This window comes from Asparagus officinalis, chromosome 1, assembly GCF_001876935.1.
Source record: "Asparagus officinalis chromosome 1, Aspof.V1, whole genome shotgun sequence".
NCBI lineage: Eukaryota > Viridiplantae > Streptophyta > Magnoliopsida > Asparagales > Asparagaceae > Asparagus > Asparagus officinalis.
The window spans coordinates 104,979,516-104,998,520 of record NC_033794.1 but is presented as its reverse complement, the minus strand read 5'-3'; the positions used below and the strand labels follow the sequence as shown (position 1 = coordinate 104,998,520).

The 19,005-nt window shown below is 37.5% G+C and overlaps 1 protein-coding gene and 1 long non-coding RNA gene across 6 annotated transcripts; one reads left to right on the top strand and one right to left on the bottom strand.

Annotated features, from left to right (window-relative positions):
* On the bottom strand, positions 143-18,860 carry LOC109828846 (CTP synthase-like). 5 transcript variants are annotated; one of them, XM_020395814.1, is made up of 21 exons: positions 18,531-18,860; positions 17,666-17,745; positions 17,227-17,313; positions 17,007-17,057; positions 16,249-16,366; positions 16,076-16,132; positions 15,898-15,962; positions 15,695-15,778; positions 15,562-15,612; positions 15,409-15,471; positions 15,235-15,281; positions 15,051-15,120; positions 14,887-14,949; positions 6,692-6,781; positions 6,568-6,606; positions 6,263-6,490; positions 6,076-6,161; positions 5,937-5,985; positions 4,530-4,610; positions 4,329-4,422; positions 143-584 (listed from the first exon to the last, which is right to left on the bottom strand). In XM_020395814.1, the coding sequence occupies exons 1-21, from the start codon at positions 18,646-18,648 to the stop codon at positions 418-420; spliced, it is 1,788 nt and encodes a 595-aa protein (XP_020251403.1). In that variant the 5' UTR covers positions 18,649-18,860; the 3' UTR covers positions 143-417. The 5 variants fall into 5 exon arrangements, with proteins under 5 accessions (XP_020251403.1, XP_020251404.1, XP_020251407.1 ...); XM_020395815.1 differs by lacking the exon at positions 4,329-4,422 and having other exon boundaries at positions 449-584; XM_020395818.1 differs by lacking the exons at positions 143-584; positions 4,329-4,422 and having other exon boundaries at positions 6,102-6,161.
* On the top strand, positions 8,520-9,342 carry LOC109828849. The gene is made up of 2 exons (XR_002243878.1): positions 8,520-8,639; positions 8,876-9,342. It is a non-coding gene; the product is annotated as an uncharacterized LOC109828849 (long non-coding RNA).

The following is a 19,005-nucleotide window of genomic DNA, read 5'->3' as shown; positions in this document are numbered from 1 at the left end:
TACTTGATAGAAAGACATCGTTAACACTGAAAATAAATCCTCAGACAGGCTACTGGACATCAGTTAGAAATAGAAAACTAGGCGATAATATGTGAGAAAGACAACTTGAACAAAATTACAAACGCAGACATTTCCTTCCAAGGAACTAAAGCATGCCTTCATCATTTCTCGAAACACAAAATAAGATTGCTCAAACTTTACAATTACATGCCCATAAAAAGACAGAATACTTGCTGTCTGTCTAACCAAAAACACTGCTAATCCTGATCACATGTGTATACAAACGTCGCTTGTTAAACCCCTGAAAGCTAATAAATACTCTCTTACCGCTAACTGTACATATGCAACCACAAAGACAAAACTTGCACTCATACTCGTATCTCAAAAAGCTTATAGAAACTAGTAGACTTATTTCAGTTAGACGTGCAAGCCATTGCCATTAGCGAGTATGTTTCCACTTCCGTTCTGGCAAATCTTTGACGCTGACGTGCCATTGCCCAAAACATCTCTTGGAGTTGGCTTGTTCAGATAGCTAGGAGTTTGCAGCCACATATCTAATTGACCACACGAAGCAGCTATGAGCCCTGTCGTTATTTTACAATGAAGATCTCATTAAACCAAGAACAGATATTATCAACTTTATAGAAAGTATATACGCATTAGATAAATTTGAACATGTCCAGATACAATGGAGAGCATTGAACATCAATGCAAGCAGCATGCAGCTCATTCTATTTGCATGTGCAAGGTAGCCTGACTCTTTTGACCTTAGTATGTCACATCAACCATCTAGAGCAACAAATCCAAAGGCCCTTTCAGATTGATGATTTTGATGGAGCTCACAACAGCAATAATGGGATTCAGGCATCTTCATGTGTGCAGATAATTGTGTACAAAAAATGTGATATGAGCGCAGAATATTCTAGCAAGGTGGAATCTTTACAATGCCATATGTTAGGAGTCACATAACTTGAGGATACTACCATCTTCTATACAATACCTTCTTCACAAAGATGGAATACGGCCCAGCATTACTAGATGTCTGTTAATGAAACGAGGTACACTGCTTTAAGAGGGACATTATCAAGAGGGAAAGCTTAATCGCATTGATTTTTGCGCTTCAGTTCTATAATATGCATATATTGATATTAATATATTATCTAAACATATGTTGGCACTGGTATGTAAGGGACATATTGAAAATCTATCTCATTATGCTAACTAATCAAAGTTCACATTACATATTAAAAAGTTGAGATCAAAGTATGTCTCAAGAGCCTCATTAGTCTATTACAAAAAGGTTAAATACTGATCTTGTATGAAAAGCTTATTGTCTAATTATATCAAGAACGCATTGAACTTCTTCTTTCATTTTTCATGTCATTGATTTCTATGATCTAATATGGGAATGCACCATGGATAGGTATGCATGAACTGAAATAGATGTGAAAAACAACAGTAAAAAATTATTGGAAGTTTGAATTAAAAAACGTGGTCTTGAGCTTTCTAGAAATCCTTAAACCGGCAATGTTATATGAAGTGCTTCAACAAATTGAGGGGACAGTAAACTGATTGCAGATGCCTAAATGTACCAATTGAATAAAAGAGTTTGAGAAAATCAAATAGAAAATTCTATAAACTGATCCTGAATTCTATAATATACAAAGTCTTCATCATGGATTGTGATACCTCACCTAAGGTAGATAAAACATGTGTGATACCTCACCAAGGTAGATAACACATGTGGCGATGAGTCAATTATCATTTTGAATTCATGGCATCTTCCCAAGGGACTACATGGTTTATGGGGAGTCCACTCAAAACAAAAGCTTAAATAAAGAATCATCTTATTTAATGTCTACGAAAGGATCCAAGTTCTTTTAGGAGGACAATATGGAGAGAGAATAACAAAGACATTGAATGAGTTTCTTGCACACAGGAAGGTTAACAAATAGGTTTGTCTTGACATACCTTACGTATTGGCTGAAAATCCATCTATATCCTAAAGCATAAAGTCTCAAGATTATAACTAGAAAGAGTGATATTCCTAAGCTAAAATCACCAACAAACTGCACTGAAACAGTCTGGTCACATAAGATATTCACTCCGATCTACATCTCAAATGAGTTGTAGAACAGATTTACATCAAATTTTACATTCTATATTTCGTATTCCATCCAAGATGCTCAAAGAGATAACAAAGCCTCAATTCCTGTGGAAAAGGGTCCTAATCTTGCTTACTTAAGCTTATTAAACGAATGCTCATGATAGCTTAGTATCAGTCTGTTGTCAAGCGTTGTGGTACAAATGAAGCATTGAATGATATATCGAGAATGATACATACTGCTATAGGCATTTCCTTCACTGAGAAAACTACCTCGGGAGGTTCAATAGGAAACTCAAGGGCCTGGGGTCTGAGCCCGGAAGCAATGGTGCACGGCAGCAGATTTGCGCTGGCTATTACGAACCCAGGTGCATGGAGAATAAATATCACAGGCCTCTGATCATCCGAGACAGCTGTTGTTGCACATGACCAACAGAAGGGGCTCCAGAGTGGGCAACTCCAGTTCCACTCAAAGGATCATGAGGGAACTTCTTCGTGCAGAAGTAATTATTGTTTAATACTAACCCAACCACTTTTTTGGCATCACATATCAATAACCTGACAGCCTTATTTGTCACAGCTAATGGTCGAGGACCACACAGATCAATGACCTAAAAACAATCAAGACTCTGTCAGCACTTGAGATTGCTACAACTTTGAACACCATGAATGGATGCTCTTATTGTACATCCTGGGCTAAATGTTAGTTCGCCAGTATGCAATTGTGACATCCATAGCGTTTAATGTCATTCACAAGTACAGGATGGGCAACAAGAGCATGAATGCATGCATGGAGTTCAAAGCTGTGGCGGTGTTCAAGTGATGCTAGGTTCTTGTCCATTGTTAGATTGTTGATCTATGTGGTCATAGACCATTCAAATTAACGAAGAGGTTGTAAGGATTGTGATCTACAATGGCAAAGACGCACAGGTTTGGCGTTTAAGAACAGATGTTGCTGCAGTGCTACCTCATCATCCTTAGAGTGGGACAGAAGTCACTTTCTTGCCAAATCTGTGCCGTCATTTCCCGTTAAGGCTGGTAATTTTAATCACCCGAACCGTGCTATAGTTTCCAGGCTTGAGGCCTAGAGTTTACTCTCCCTCTCCATGGAGTGGCATATTAGAATCATGTCCTTGAAGCCCAGCTTATAGTCAAGAAAGTAGGATTATGAAAAGTGGATACATGTAGAAGCCATATTAGTCACAGTGAAGCCCAACCTTTTCTAATATATGTGAAATGGTGAATAACAACCCAGTTGGACGTCTTGGATTTATATGAACCAGTAAATTGTATATACTTATGTGCTAATCAGTCCAAATAAAAATTTTACTGTGTTCTGATTAAGGCTCCTGATTTCAATATGATAAATGGAACTGAGATTTTCGGGTAATTATCAAGTATAGTGTTGCATCTCAAAACTTGGATCTTCCAGTCATCTGGTATAAACATTCTTTCTATCCAAATGTTCCATCTCCATATGTTGCTAAAACCCCTCTTTGTCCCTCTTCTCTCTGCTTCCTTCTTCCTTGTCTTAGAAGCTTTTCTCTTTCTCAACATAACTTTTTTTATTTCCTATAAATATGTCTGCGTAACATTCTTACGTAAATAGGATTCAAGTTTGACCACCTAGGGCCTACAACATCTTTAGAAACTCTCCGGCATAATGCTAAACCACATTACTTTGCTGTCTTTTTCTTTTTCTGTTTTCCCCCCTTCTCTACTTCTGTAATCTTATGTTTTTTGTTTGTCTCATTTAGTATGTTCGATGGGTATCCATCAACAACTTGGTACACTTCTAGTTTTCTGCCAAATAAGAGACTAATCACAGATAACATGGGCCTTAGTTTAATCGTAATGTAAGCTAAATATTATTAGTAGCCAAGAAAAGGTAGGTGTACTACACCGCATTTACTTGGCTAAGATTCTGAGACCGACTCAGAAGACTGTATGCCTCTTTGATGGCTAATTGTGATATTGGTTAATTCTTTTGTGAGCTTTCTCACCTTCAGACTCTTGCTTCATGGCTGGCTGGGATGATGATTATGATGAAGATGAAAATAATGGAATGAATAGTAAGTGATTGGCATGCATTTCATGCACTGTTACAGGTAAGGCCAAGGAGAAAAAGAGTTGTATTTGAATAAAAAATTTCTTCCAAATTAGAGTGAATTAAGAGCAACTAGAGCATTAGAAAATAGTAGCCATGACTCTGTCCTAATGTCACCTAAGAAAAGTGCAGAAGGTTTTCCGGGTCGTGACTTGAATTCTGGATGAAACTGAACTCCTACATAATATGGATGCGTAGGCAGTTCAATTACCTGCAATATCAAAATTTTATGCATCAATATCAATCAAATATCAAAATTTTATGCATCAATATCAATCAAAGCATGAAAACCAATATTGTATTACAAAAAAATCACACCTCCATTCGCTTCCCACTTTCATCTTTACCAACAAATGCAAGGCCAGCATCTTCAAAGTCGGAGATCAAGTCAGGATTAACCTGCAAAATTAGTAACATTAAGGTCTAGCATTTTAAACCGACTAAAGTTTCCCAAATGGTGAGTAAATTTTTGCCTAATGTAGCATAGCGAACCCTGTAAAATGGATAAAATATTGGTAATGATCCAATTTCTTTACCAGGTTCTGAAGAGTTCAGATCTGCTAATCATTAGATGTGTTGAAACTTCAAATTTGGGATTACGTGCATGCTTTATTGCCTGCTATACCCATGGTCATCTATGGTACATATCAACTGAGATTCACTGTCAGACACTACAATGATCTATGCCAACACTACTTCTAAACAAATGTTTTGACTTTTTGGATGCTAGTTTTGTTGATTGTAAGGTCTCCCTCTTTCGTGCATCAAGTTGCTATAGTAAGACTTGCATCAAATCCAACGCACACAATCCCACAATAAATGCTTACTAGTCAAAGAGGGGAAGTTGAAGTTGCATTTAGTAAATCGTAGAATCCAAGGAAAGATTTGAAAGTATATATATTTATAAACTTCAAAATTTTCAAGCACATAAACATTGTAGTCATGACAATCCAACATGAAACCTTCATTATGGAAGGCCTAGGTTTGATTAAGCATAGAATCTCCACCTAGATCAAGCATAGAAATCTCCATAAGAACAAAACACTAAGATGAATAACCCAGTAATGGTTGCTAGGTAGACTTATGCGGTCAAGCATAAATTGAGCACTTCATGGGAGCATCAAACAGTAAGGTAACTAATCTCAAATATGTGACGATCTTTTAATTTTATTAAATTAAAATGAATTTTTTGTTAAGTGTTGGTTGGGGATCTTTATTCCATATATCCAGTGTACTTCCTTTTTATTATTTTCATCTTAGATATTGGTAAATTTTTTTAGGGTTATTTTAAGAATCATAATCTAGTTCTTAGCACTTCTAAGAAAAACAAACATACACACAAGTATATAGATGTAAACATATTATACACACAAAGGCAAATATACACGCAAACATATAGATGCAAACATATTATACACACACATACACACTCAAAAATACATACTAACATACTTACAAATCACACGAAAGCATGTATATAAATGGATAAATATTTAACTTAGATAGGTATGTTGGTTGTACAGCCCAATATGGGACATCAAGAGCCATTTATTTTTCTGAAAGTTAAATTGTAAAGCTTGGTCTTTGAGTTTGAGCTAAGATTCCCACCACAGAAGAGGTCCCACAATGTAGAACAGTAGTACCCAGAGTAACAAATTTCATCATATGTGAATCATGTGATTGCAACTAACCAACTGAAGTAGAATAATTTGCAACGGAACATACCTCATATCTATGTCGATGTCTTTCATCCACATAACTGACATTGCCATATCTAATAAAACTCAAAGCACATCAGACTTTTCTGACAGAAGGTTAAAAATTATTAACCATTTAATAAAGTTTCAAGGATTATGACCCTCACAACTTAGCAGATTTGCAATCAGCAACCTGAAAATAAGTCCTCCTTGATCCAAGTCGCATTGTTCCCCCCATATGAGTCTTTGAACCCTGTAAAGGACAATCAACAGTCATGCAAAGAAAAACAATAGAATCAAGTCAGTCAAGAAAAAAATGGCACTAAAATAAAATGGAGAGAAATCCTTTTCAACCTCTGGCATAAAAATAACACAAGGGTTAGAGGTGTCTGGGTCAAACTCTGTGCTATTTGCATCCTCCAGCTTAAGAACAGAACGGGCAAACTCAATCACAGCAATCTGCATGCCCAGGCAAATGCCAAGGTATGGAATACTATTTTCTCGAGCATATTTAGCAGCAAGAATTTTTCCTTGTACCCCTCTGTCCCCAAACCCTCCTGGAACTAAGATACCATCTGCACCCTGAAAATAAAAATCGCCATAAAAAAACTCGAAGAGGAAATGATAATGAGTACAAAATACAGAAGAGACATGCTTACCTTCAGCAAATTCCATGCTGCTTCATAGATATTAGGTTCCTGCACAAGGAACAAGATGCACGTTAACTAGAGACAAAGAAAATGAAACAGAAGAAAAAGGTTAGAGTTTTCTCAATAATTAAACCTCTTTTGCTGTAGTATCTTCAAGATCGGTAGCAGGAACCCAGTCCACTACAAGTTTCTGACAACAAGCTATAGAAGCATGCAAAAGAGCCTGCAAAGAGGTTGATTTTGTGAATTGGTATCTTAATAAATATTCAACTCAACTGCCCCAAAATATGCTATGTGACATTCTTCTTAAAGTGTCTTACTATCTTTGACCATTACACCAAAACTCTAAAGTTGTGGTGAGGGTTGAGCGTTATATTTTTATATTCTAACATGCCCCCACAAGTAGAGCACACTTTTTTTAGGGGCCGAAACATGCATTCTTGCATCAGTGTTAATTTTTTTAAAATCCGTTTTAAATTCGTAGTTGGTGAGATTTAAACGTGGGTTGCTTTGATACCATCTTAAAGACCCTCTAGTACATATCACACAACAACTAGATCATCTCTCAATAGCATGTCACAGAAAAATAATGAGTTCATAATTAAAGCAAATTAGATAAGGTGTTATGAGGTCTCGTACATGTTAGATTAAGTCTATTGAGTATTGGATTAATGGGCTGTGACCCGTTAACCATACCCCTATTTGTATGACTATATATATCTCTCTAGTATCTGAATAAATCAATTAAGTTAGGGTTTTTACTCTCTCAATTATCTCTTTCTACATGGTATCAGAGCTTGAAACCCTAGCCGTCACAAATCCTCATTCAAAAACCCTAGCCGCCTTGAATAGGTGATTCGAGGCCACACATGACCCGATCCGGTCATCTACTACTGTCTATTTTTTGATCTACTCTTAGTCTATATTTAAAGAACAGATCTCTACTACTGCCCTGATTATTTAACTACTACCTGCCTACCAATATTATGCAACAATATCGGAAACAGATCTCTCCTCTTCTACATCTCCCTCTGTTGCTGCTGGTCAGACTTCTGTGCCCAATGTAGTCTTGGGGACTACAATAAAATTGAATGGTACAAACTATCTGCTCTGGGCTCAGGCTTTCCGCATCTTCATTGGCGCTCAGAGCAAACTTTCACATCTTTTGGCCTCTCCTCCACCCACCACAAATCTCACCTATAGTTTCTGGCTCTCGTCTGATTATTGTGTTATGACGTGGCTCCTCAACAGCACGGAACCACAGATTAGTAGCAGTGTTATGTTCTTAACCACTGCGAAGGAGATGTGGGACATCCTGAAGATTATGTACGGAAATGAGAAGAATGCTTCCCGTGTATTTGAGATTTATGAGCGACTGTTTACGCTCAAACAGGGAGATAGATCAGTTCCGGAGTTCTTTGGTGAGTTAAAGGGACTGGTAGACGAACTGGAGATGCATCAGCCTGCAGTAGCTGATGTGGCGACGCTGTTAGGATATCGCCGTGACTTGGCAGTGTCCAAGTTTCTTTCTGGATTGCACCCTAACTTGCAGTCTCAGGTGAGAGGACAGATATTGGGTGGAGATACCATCCCCTCACTGACTGTTACATTCTCCAGAGTTATGCAGGTCTCTACTGATGTTTCTTCTGATACTTCTGCACCATCTCCACCTTCAGTGGATCAGTCTGCCATGTTCTCTAGTAGAGGCAGAGGTCGCGGTCGTGGTCGTGATCGTGGTCGTGATTCTTTGGGAGGACGTGGCTCTTTTAGTGGGAGACAGGGTGATTCTGATAGGGGTTCACGTTAATGTGGTCACTGTGGGAGGACCAATCATATTTCTGAGAAGTGCTGGGAGAAGTTTGATCGTCCCCAATAGGCCCAAGTAGCCGATGCTAGTAATCCAGCTATTACTGTTCCTACTGTTCAGATTTCTCAGGCAGATTATGAGAGATTACGCCAGCTAGAGCTCTCTCAGAACAGTCATTCGGCTACTCATGCATCCTCTTCAGGTATGGATGCTTACATAGCTTCTCCTCATGAACCATGGGTACTAGATTCTGGAGCCTCATCCCATATGACAGGTATAAAGGATCGTGTTGTCTCTTTACATCTTTCTGATAAGTTTTTCTCTATTCGCATCGCTGATGGTACACTTTCTCTGGTTCTTGATGCTGGAGTAGTTCATGCTACTTCCTCTTTGAAACTCACTGATGTGTTATATGCTCCTAAATTCCCTGTTAGCTTATTATCCATTAGCAAGTTTATAAAGCACAATAACTGTAAAGTCACTTTCTTTCCTTCTTATTGTGTTTTTCAGGACCTAGCAACTGGGATGACGATTGGTTCGGGGCATGAGAGAGGAGGTATGTACTATTTGGACGACAGTGTGCCGGGTGATGGTTTTGTTGCAGCACAGCCTGATTCTACCTTACTGTCGCACTGGCGTCTGGGTCATCCTTCACTATAGAAACTTAGATCGGTAGTTACTGTTCAGTCTTCCCTTTCTTCTTTAGGTTGTGAGTCATGTGAACTGGGTAAGCACCATCGTGCTTCTTTTCAGAGTCGTGTCGATAAGCGCAGTAGTTTTGTGTTTGAGTTAGTTCATTCTGATGTCTGGGGTCCTTGTCGTGTTCCCTCTGTGAAGGGTTTTTGATATTTCATTGTTTTTGTTGATGATTTCTCTCGCATGACTTGGCTATATTTGTTGAAAGAGAGGTCTGAAGTCCCGCATGTTATTGAACTTTTTTATAATGAAATAAAAACCCAGTTCTTTAATTCTGTTTATATTCTTCGTACTGATAATGCTTTGAAATATATAAAAAATGACGTTTCAAAATTTTATGCTCTTAATGGTATTATTCATCAAACTTCATGCTCTCACACTTCACAACAAAATGGAGTTGCTGAGAGGAAGCATAGACATATTCTCGATGTTGTTAGAACACTGATGATACATATGAATATTCCAAAGTACTTGTGGTCGGATGCTGTCCTCACTGCCTGTTATTTGATTAATCGCATGCCTTCCTCTGTTCTTGATGGTTTGATACCATTCCACTGTCTTTATCTTGCTAAAAAAACGTTTTTCTGTGATTCCTCGAGTTTTTGGTTGTACGTGTTTTGTTCAGGATTTGACTGTTGGTTTGGATAAATTGTCTCTTAGGTCCATTAAGTGTGTTTGTTGGATATTTACGTACTCAAAAAGGGTATAGGTGCTATCATCCGACCACCAGGAGATATTTTGTTTCTGCTGATGTTACCTTTTTTGAGTCTGTCCCATATTTTTCCTCTGGTTCCACTACCTCTGTCAATCCACAGGTGCCACTATCTTCTACGGCTCCCACTACTATTCCGGTATCTACTCATGTGGCTACTGCACCAAAGCCTCTACTGACATACTCTCGCCGTCCTAAAGTACATACACCTGTCTCTGCTCCTGCTGACTCTTCTTCTCCAGCTGTAGGTCCATCTCATATCGAGCCTCATATCTCTTCTGACTTAGATGTTCCTATTGCTCTTCGTAAAGGTAAACGATCTTGTCCAAAATATCCTATCTCTTTTTTTATCTCTTATGACCGTCTCACCTCATCATTTCGTCAGTTTGTTTTGTCATTGTCCACTATACCTTTACTCAGGTCACATGAGGAAGCTTTGTTAGTACCCGCCTGGAAACAGGCTATGGATGAGGAGATGAATGCACTATTTTCTAGAGGGACTTGGGATTTGGTCTCTCTACCTGCTGGAGCGACTGTGGTTGACTGCAGATGGATGTATACCTTGAAATATCATCCTGATGGGTCTGTTGATAGATATAAAGCTCGTCTGGTTGCTAAAGGATATACCCAGACATATGGTATTGACTATTTTGAAACATTTTCTCTCGTTGCTCGTCTTAACTCCATCAGAATTCTTTTCTCTCTGGCTATTAATATGGATTGGGTGATGCACCAACTAGATGTGAAGAATGCTTTCATTTATGGTGATTTGGACGAGGAGGTTTATATGGAGCAACCTCCTGGGTATGTTGTTCAGGGGGAGAATCTTATCTGCAGACTGAGAAAGGCCATCTATGGGTTAAAGCAGAGTCCTCGAGCTTGGTTTGATAAGTTCAGCAAGGTTATTTCTAATGTTGGTTTTCAATGTTGTCAGTCTGATCACTCTGTCTTTCTTCGACGCACAACAACTGGTTTGATTATTTTAGCCGTATATGTTGATATTCTGCTGACTGGGAGTGACTCTGTTGTCTTAGCTGAGACTAAGGAGTATCTAAACCGTCATTTTGTCACTAAGGACATGGGAAAGTCAAAGTATTTTCTTAGGATTGAAGTTGCATATAAAAAACATGGCCTGTTGTTGTCCCAAAGGAAGTATGTGCTAGATTTACTAGAAGAAGCAGGTCTCTTGGAATGCAAACCTGCAAGCACTCCAATGGAGGTAAATGTTGATTTGTGGCGTGATGATACCTCTCTACTAGATGATGCTGCACGATATAGGAGACTAATTGAGAAGCTAATATATTTGACAGTTATCAGACCTGATATTACTTTTACAGTAGGTGTACTGAGCAGGTTTATGCACAAACCTAGAGAGGTTCATTGGACAGCAGCTCTGAAGATTTTGGCATATGTCAAAAGTTGTCCTGACAAGGGATTGTTATATAAGAAGCATGGGCATACTCACATTTCGGCTTTCTCTGATACTGGCTACCCAGGAGACATGGGAGACCGAAAGTCAACCTCAGGATTTTGTACTTTTGTTGGAGGTAATCTTGTGACTTGGAAAAGTAAGAAACAAAATGTAGTATCACGATCTAGTGCAGAGGTCGAATATAGAGCAATAGCTCACACTACTTGTGAGATGGTGTGGCTAAGAAAGTTTATGACAGAGCTTGCTTTTATTCAGTCTGGACCCATGCCAATGCATTGTGACAACCAGTCTGTCATTTATATTGTACAGAAGCATGTGTTTCATGAGAGGACAAAACATATTAAAGTTGACTGTAATTTTGTAAAAAATGTTTGGGAGAAGAAGATAATATCTCTCACATTCACTTCGTCCTCACAATAACTTGCTGATATTCTTACCAATGCTACTTCTTCAAAGGTGTTTTCTACTATATGTGACAAGCTGGGCATGGTGGATATTTATGCTCCAGCTTGAGAGGGAGTGTTAGATTAAGTCTATTGGGTATTGGGTTAATGGGTTGTGACCCGTTAACCATACATTTATTTGTATGACTATATATATATATATATATCTCTAGTATCTGAATAAATCAATTAAGTTAGGGTTTTTGCTCTCTCAATTATCTCTTTCTACGGTACATATTGCGCAAGAGTATTTTTTTCATTATCTTTTTCTTGAAGCTGATACTTTTCGGTCAACTTTCTTATGAAGAACTACTACTTTTACATGAAAGTATAATATTTCTTTTTCACTTGAAAAAAATTGTTAGAATATAAAAATATGATGAACAACCTTCACCTCTATTTCAAAGTTTTAGTATTCTGATTAGAGACTTTAAGATGGTATCAGAGCCTACTTGATCCTAGAGAATTTCTCTCATCTTTCTATACTTTGAGGCCATCAAGGGAGTTTTGCATGGCCTTCATGCTCCCCTTGGCGGCTTCAACATCTTCGGCTTCCACAACAAAGTTCAACATCCTTGTTTTCTAGTTCTCAAAAAAGAATTAAAAATTGAAAGCAATACTGTTCTTCTGACATGATGAACAGTAAAGAATAACACTGTTCACGCAAGCACCCAGCAGTGCTTTTCGCGTGATGGGCAGTACAGGTACTGTTCACGCACTGATATATTTGGTGGTTATTTGAAATGCTATTGGTACTCTTTCGACGTTGTTTCTACTGACTTACCCTGACCCACCTATGATTTCTACTAGCTTACATGCCTACTACTGGTTGACCCGCCTAGAGTTTCTTCTAGCTATGATTACACTTTTTTTCTTACTAATGTCTCTAAGTATTCTAGGCAAAAATGAACTTTCTCTAGACTCTTGTAACTAGGTGATCAATTTCCACTTATAACTGAGACATCTATGGTATATATGCTCCAGCTTGAGTGGGAGTGTTGGATATTATTAGTCTGAGATATTAGTACATGTTATGAGATATTGTTGTGATATTGTGAGATGAAATTAAATATGATTTTATATGATACCTATTTTGTAATATCCTCCTAATCTCTATTTAAGAGAGATTAAGGTTAGACGTATAATATCTTTGCCTTTTCTATTTATCTACAATTTTAATACATCAACAAATCTGTCGTAAGAAACTATGCAATACGGATACACCGAAAAAAGAAAAAGCAAGCTACATACATGATACATCTATGTCCGCTAATATAGATCATATAGTTGGCAAAAGTTCCAATTGCTTTAGATACATTAGCGTCAGAGTTCTGGTACTGATCTTAAAGAGCTAGAAAACACAATCTTAAATGAGATCTACAACAGAGCCTCCATAGCAATATCATAAAAGTGATGTATTCATTGAGCATGCTTTTTAAACTCACTGTCTCTGCCTAGTGAAGGATAACTCCCCGATTCATTAAAAAATATGACAAACCATCATGTGCACCAATAACACGACATTCTTACTTCATAGGTTTGAACAAAGAAATGCTTGCTCATAATGCTTAATGAAGGAATGATAATTGTAACACCTATGGTGTCGTCAATGCTTTCACCATTTATGTCTTGAAAGACACATGACAAAATATTAAGAAATAGTCAAAGAACAGACAGAACCAGTAACGAGTTCAACAAGGAGTAAGGATCATCATGAAATAATCGAGGTGACAGTTTTAAGGATTAGGACGATGGAGGACAAGCTTGGCAAAATTGATGAGAGGATTTCAGAAAATATGGGTGGCTTGAAGAGTAAGTTGTTTAATGATGTTTCATACATAGGATCATTTTTCAAAGGGCATGGAGACAGGCAGTGGCTCTTATTTATAAGGAAGAAGGTTGTAAAAGGTAAAGGATGTTCCCCTTAGCACACAATCAAATATTAAGATATTGGTCAATAGGAACCACTACAAGGTGGATGGACTTGAGTACTGTTCTGCCCACTATTCCAAGGGATTGGCTCATAAGTCATTTCACACGAAAGAAAAGATCTTAAAGGGTTCGGATTAGCAGTGCATGTAGTTAAAAAATATCTCCGAACAGCCGTTTGGTAACACGTCTGATGTTTGTCCTAGAACACCCAAGAAAGACAACCCTTTTTGAATCTTCGTACAGCCATGTACAATGCTAGATCTTTCGAGTTTATAAACATACATCATTGTATGACTTCTTTTGATTGATAATTGAAATTTTGATAATTTCAAGAGTTGTCAATGGTAGGAAACAAGCCTTTTGTGAAGGCAAGAAGAGGATGTGAAGTGTTTGATCTGATCTTTTTACTTAATGAATCATCAATAAAATCCTAGCCATGATTTCTCCCACTCAAAGCCCTGATTCCCACAGGCCACAGCAATACTATTTTCTCCCAAAAACAAATGTCGATGCTGATAACATCACAAACGATGATGCAAATTGTAAGAATATGTTTAACAAGTGACACTGACGGTTTTAACATGATGATAGCTAAAACCAGTGTTGTAAATAGCGGCCAATAGCAGGGCTATAGCGGCGCAAATAGCGGTCGCGACCCTTCAACGCTACCCGTAGGGGTTTCGCGGCTGGCTTAAGCGGGAAAATCCGCTATTCATTCGAATAGCGCGTAAAAGCGGATTTTAGCGGGTTAAAAGCGGGTTTTCGCGGTTAAAAGCTGATTTTCGCGGTTAAAAGCGGATTTTTGTTGTTAAAAGCGGCTAAACCCGCTAAACCCGCTATCACACATATTATGATGCTATATTGCTTGAATTTCTTCATAGTTTCATTCATACAACAAGCTTATTAATTGTTATTTATAAATAATACAAGAAATTTACAGCTAATTGAATTTTTAGATTTTTTTTATGAATTTTCTTATTATTTAGGATATTTAAATATATTTAAATTTGACCGCTATTTGACTGTGCGCTATTTGCCGTGATTTCGCCGCAATAGCCCGATATAGCTTTAGCGGTACCTCACTGCGACGCGCCGCGATCCACTATCAGCAACCTTGGCTAAAACATACAATTCTATCAAAAAGGGGAAATCAGTCACATGCTGGGGAGGAAAGGTACTAAGCAACATCATGGCCAGGTACCAGTGTCAATAAGAAGAAAAGTATCCCACAGAACAAAAGGCAAACACAAGAGTAGTACTTACAACACATGCATATAGACAGATATATAGAAGAAAATGTATTCACCTTCAAAACTGAAAGGTAAGAATCAGAAAGGCCAGTATACTTCCCGACCATTGCAATTCTGACCTGTAAGTTACGCAGCATCTGGTTATGTTAAGGCCATATACTAAAGGGCATAGAAACTAAGGCCTCATCAGGTAGAAATATTTCATATGCTTGGAACATACAGGATTCTGCAATGTGTCACAGATTTCAGCCCTTGCAGTCCATTCTTCTAACATGGGCTCCACAGCCACACTGCAAATAATGAAATAGCTCGACAATTAAGAGTAATAAAGAAACTATGAATAAATTCTTCAAACTTCCGAATTCAACAAGTTAATATAGTTTGGTACAATTCATCAGACAGACCCATGGAGATTCAGTCCTCTTAAGAGAGCCTCATGCGCCTTCTGGTCCTAAGATAGTGACAAGAAGGAATTTCTGTAAGATATCTAGCACAAGGAAAGAATACACCTAAAGAAAGTATAGCGTTGTTACTCCCTTAATTCACCGCAAATAAGAAAGAACATGACAGTTACATACTCTTAATAGTAAAGGGATATGCCATATGTTTGTGACATCATACAGAGTGATGATATTTGCTGCCTGTAAGTGTATTGTTATTCAAATTCATGTCAGGGATGTCACAATCTTTGAGAAAAGTTTCACAATACATTACTGGTTTAGAGAGAATACCTGAACATGACAGAATTGTGATAGTTTTTCTTTAACATTTTCATCCAGGGGCTGCAATAACATTTAGTGAAATCAGAGAGCAAAGATAGAACACCATGATAATGAAAATGAAAGAAAAGGAGGCAGAGGATACTTTCACACTGCGACAGGCCAATATATTTGGTGTCAATCCAAGTCCTCTTAATCCTCGAACACTGTGTTGGGTAGGTTTTGTTTTCTACAAGCAAGACAATGCAAGAACAACACCTATCAAAGTCAGATACCATGTTCAAAGGATTTACCAACAAACAGCTGTTATCTAAAGAAAGCAACAAACAGTGACCCTAAACCATTTACCTGCTCACCAACAACATTAAGAACCGGCACGAGACTGACATGAACCAGACAAAAGTTTCCTGGGCCTAAAAGTTTCAGAAAGTGCTCATGAAATATCATTATCCAGTAGACTAAGAATGGAAGTTGACCTTTCAAACCTTGCATTAGGCGGATAATAGCAGAGTAACAACCAACTCACCTACGCGATGAGAGAATTGACCCAGAGCCTCAATGAAGGGCATTGACTCTATGTCCCCTGTATTATATGAATAATTGTATCAAGCAAACATTATATCCAAATGCATAAACATAAGTACTTTCAATATCAAGCATGTATCAAGAGTATTTATTACTATATTAATATATTATCACCTATAGTTCCACCAAGTTCAATAACACAAACATTAGCTGGTCCTTCTTTCCCATCAACAGGTATCATGGCCACGCGCTCGATGCACTCTTGTATGGCATCTGTAATATGTGGTACAACCTTGGAAGAGAAAGGATAATGATTCATAATATAATAGAAGAATGAGTGACCCACATAATCCTCATAACAAGAAGTTTGCTCCCTCAAATCTTAAGTTATTTGAAATAGGCCCCCAGAAACTCATTATTATAAGTCCCTGAAATCTCTTTGGTTATACCAAATAGATCCCTGCAGTTTTAAAGCTGTTAACTTAACCACCAAAAAGACTAATGACAGTTAGCTTCTTTAATTTACCATTATAATCTTCTTCCTCAACCCAGCCTAACAATAATATTCGAAGGTCTCTCCCTATGTTCATTAAAAGATCACTTTTTCTTCATCGATAATCTTATTCTTTGATGAAGAAAACGTGAGTTTTTAATGGGTGTTGGAAGAGCATTAGAATATTACTGTTAGGATTGATTGAGGAAGAAGAGCAACTAAAGAAACTAAATTGCACGTTAGTTTTTGGGGGGGCTTTAAGTTAATAGATTTAAACTACAGGGATCTGCATAACCAAAGAGATTTGGAGATTTTCCTCATAATAATGAGTTTCAGGGGACCTAATTTAAATAACTTATGCTTTGGTGGGGTGGGGGGAGGGGGGGCAATGCCTCAAAACCCCTAACATGAAAAGTAATTCTGACAATATTGTGCACACCTGAACTGTTTTGCCCAGATAATCTCCCTTTCTTTCCTTGTCAATGACAGACTATTATGAAAAGAAGATGAAGGGATATCAGAAAATATTAGAAGAGTCTTAAATAGATTGAGTCAAAGAAAATTCATTGTGAATTAATCAAGTTAATATATGCCACAAATCAGTTGGCTTAAATATTATGTCAAGTGACGTGAATATATGTAGGCGAAAGAACAATTACCCGGTATATTTTCCCTGTAGTAATGTTGTTGTCACGGGTTAATTTGAGATCTAAAAACCTTTCGTAGTTTCCAAGGTCCAAGTCCACCTTCCATATACAATAAACCAGTTGAGAGGAGTAATCTCAGTTCACCAATAAAAATGACAAGGAAAATGACCATGAGAAAACAATAAAGGACTTTGGAATATTTGTTAAAAAATTTTGACAATGAAAGAAAACAATCACAGAAAACTCAGAAGCAAGGTATTCAAGTATCAATCAAGCCATGATACTCAAAATAAATAATTAACTAATTAATTATTGTGGCAAAAGGCAATAACCAAACACTAGAAATCAAGAAAACACCTGACAGAATTTTTTTTTATTTTTTTATTTTTTTTAAGAAGGAACCAAAAGCAAAACAAATGAGTGAAATAAGAACAAGTTTGAGATTCCTTACCTCGCCACCATCATCTAAGACAAAAACTTCACCATGCTCGAAAGGAGACATAGTTCCAGCATCAGTATTAAGATATGGATCTGTAAATTTCGATTACAGTAAATAAGAACGTCTTGGTTAATGTCAAAAGTTAATTTTTTTTTTTTTAAAAACTGCATAATCATCATTCACCAAAGAATGACTCGAAGCATCCAAATGGGCTGAAAGTGATTGAAAACAAAAAATATGAATACAAATACAAGCAACTAACGACTTCCACTTGAATTCTAGTCAAGATTGGCAAGCACGATTGGGTACTGTGGGTCCCTGTAACTCAATTCACATCCCTTTTGTTCTCCTCAGCTTGAGATAAGACTATTTCTTACCCTCCTTACAAAGTTTCATACAGAAGAAACAGATAAAACATACTACAATTGTTTGACATGAGGTTAAAAGGAGAACAAATGCTCAAGAAAAATTAAAAAGAAGAAAGAAAAAAAGGGTACTTCCAAAGTATCATATCATTACAGCCTATTACTAAATCAAAACTGTACTTTGTTCCAACCAAATGACATATAAAGAAAAGTCAGTAAGTAAACCCCAACATCAAAATTCCCCCAAAACATTCCCTTGTAGCCTACAAATGACTCACAAATGAACTTCTAACCCTCTGTTCAACAAAATTTTCGCCCATTAATCCACACAAAATGAACTATAACATAACAATGAAAGAACCCTATACTTGCAAAAAGGAAAACAACCCATTAGCTAAAATGACAGTTTCTTTGGACTAAAATAAAAAAGACCCAAAATTTACAATGCCCGGATTCAAAAAGAAGAGAGCTTTCTACGTTTTCTCAAAAAAAACTGAATCAAATATTTGTACCAATCTTAATGGAGGTGACGCGGAGACCGCAGGCTTTGAGGACGACGCCGATGCTGCTGGCCGTCACACCTTTGCCCAGCCCGCTAACAACACCCCCAGTTACCAGAACGTACTTCATCTCTCTCTTATGATTTCGATGTATAGAGTTCTGTTTCTATATGTATTTGAGAGACCCAGATGAGATCAATGATAATGGAAATGAGAGAGAGGATGAGACTAGGAGCCCTGCACTCTCAGTCTCTCTCTCACTTGTAATGGCGGCAGGAGTTTGAAAGAGAAGAGAGAGAGAGAGAGAGAAAGAGAGGGTTAAAAGAGAACGGGGGAAGAATGGGACGATTAAAATACCGAGTTTGCCTCTCGAGCGAGAGAGTTTTTATTCTCACGCCGATTCACGCGAGCTTAACTTTAATAATTGTAGCATTTAGGGGGTATTTGGTAATTTGAAAGTGAATTTAAAATATGTAAGTTATTTTTT

Excerpts from the sequence above, each read along its gene's own strand:
- LOC109828846 (XM_020395814.1), bottom strand. The coding sequence starts at position 18,648 with ATGAAGTACGTTCTGGTAACTGGGGGTGTTGTTAGCGGGCTGGGCAAA. Across the intron at positions 4,423-4,529 it reads AAAGTGGGAAGCGAATGGAG|GTAATTGAACTGCCTACGCA; the intron begins GTGTGATTTTTT and ends TTGATATTGCAG. Across the intron at positions 585-4,328 it reads ACCTTCTGCACTTTTCTTAG|GGCTCATAGCTGCTTCGTGT; the intron begins GTGACATTAGGA and ends AAATAACGACAG.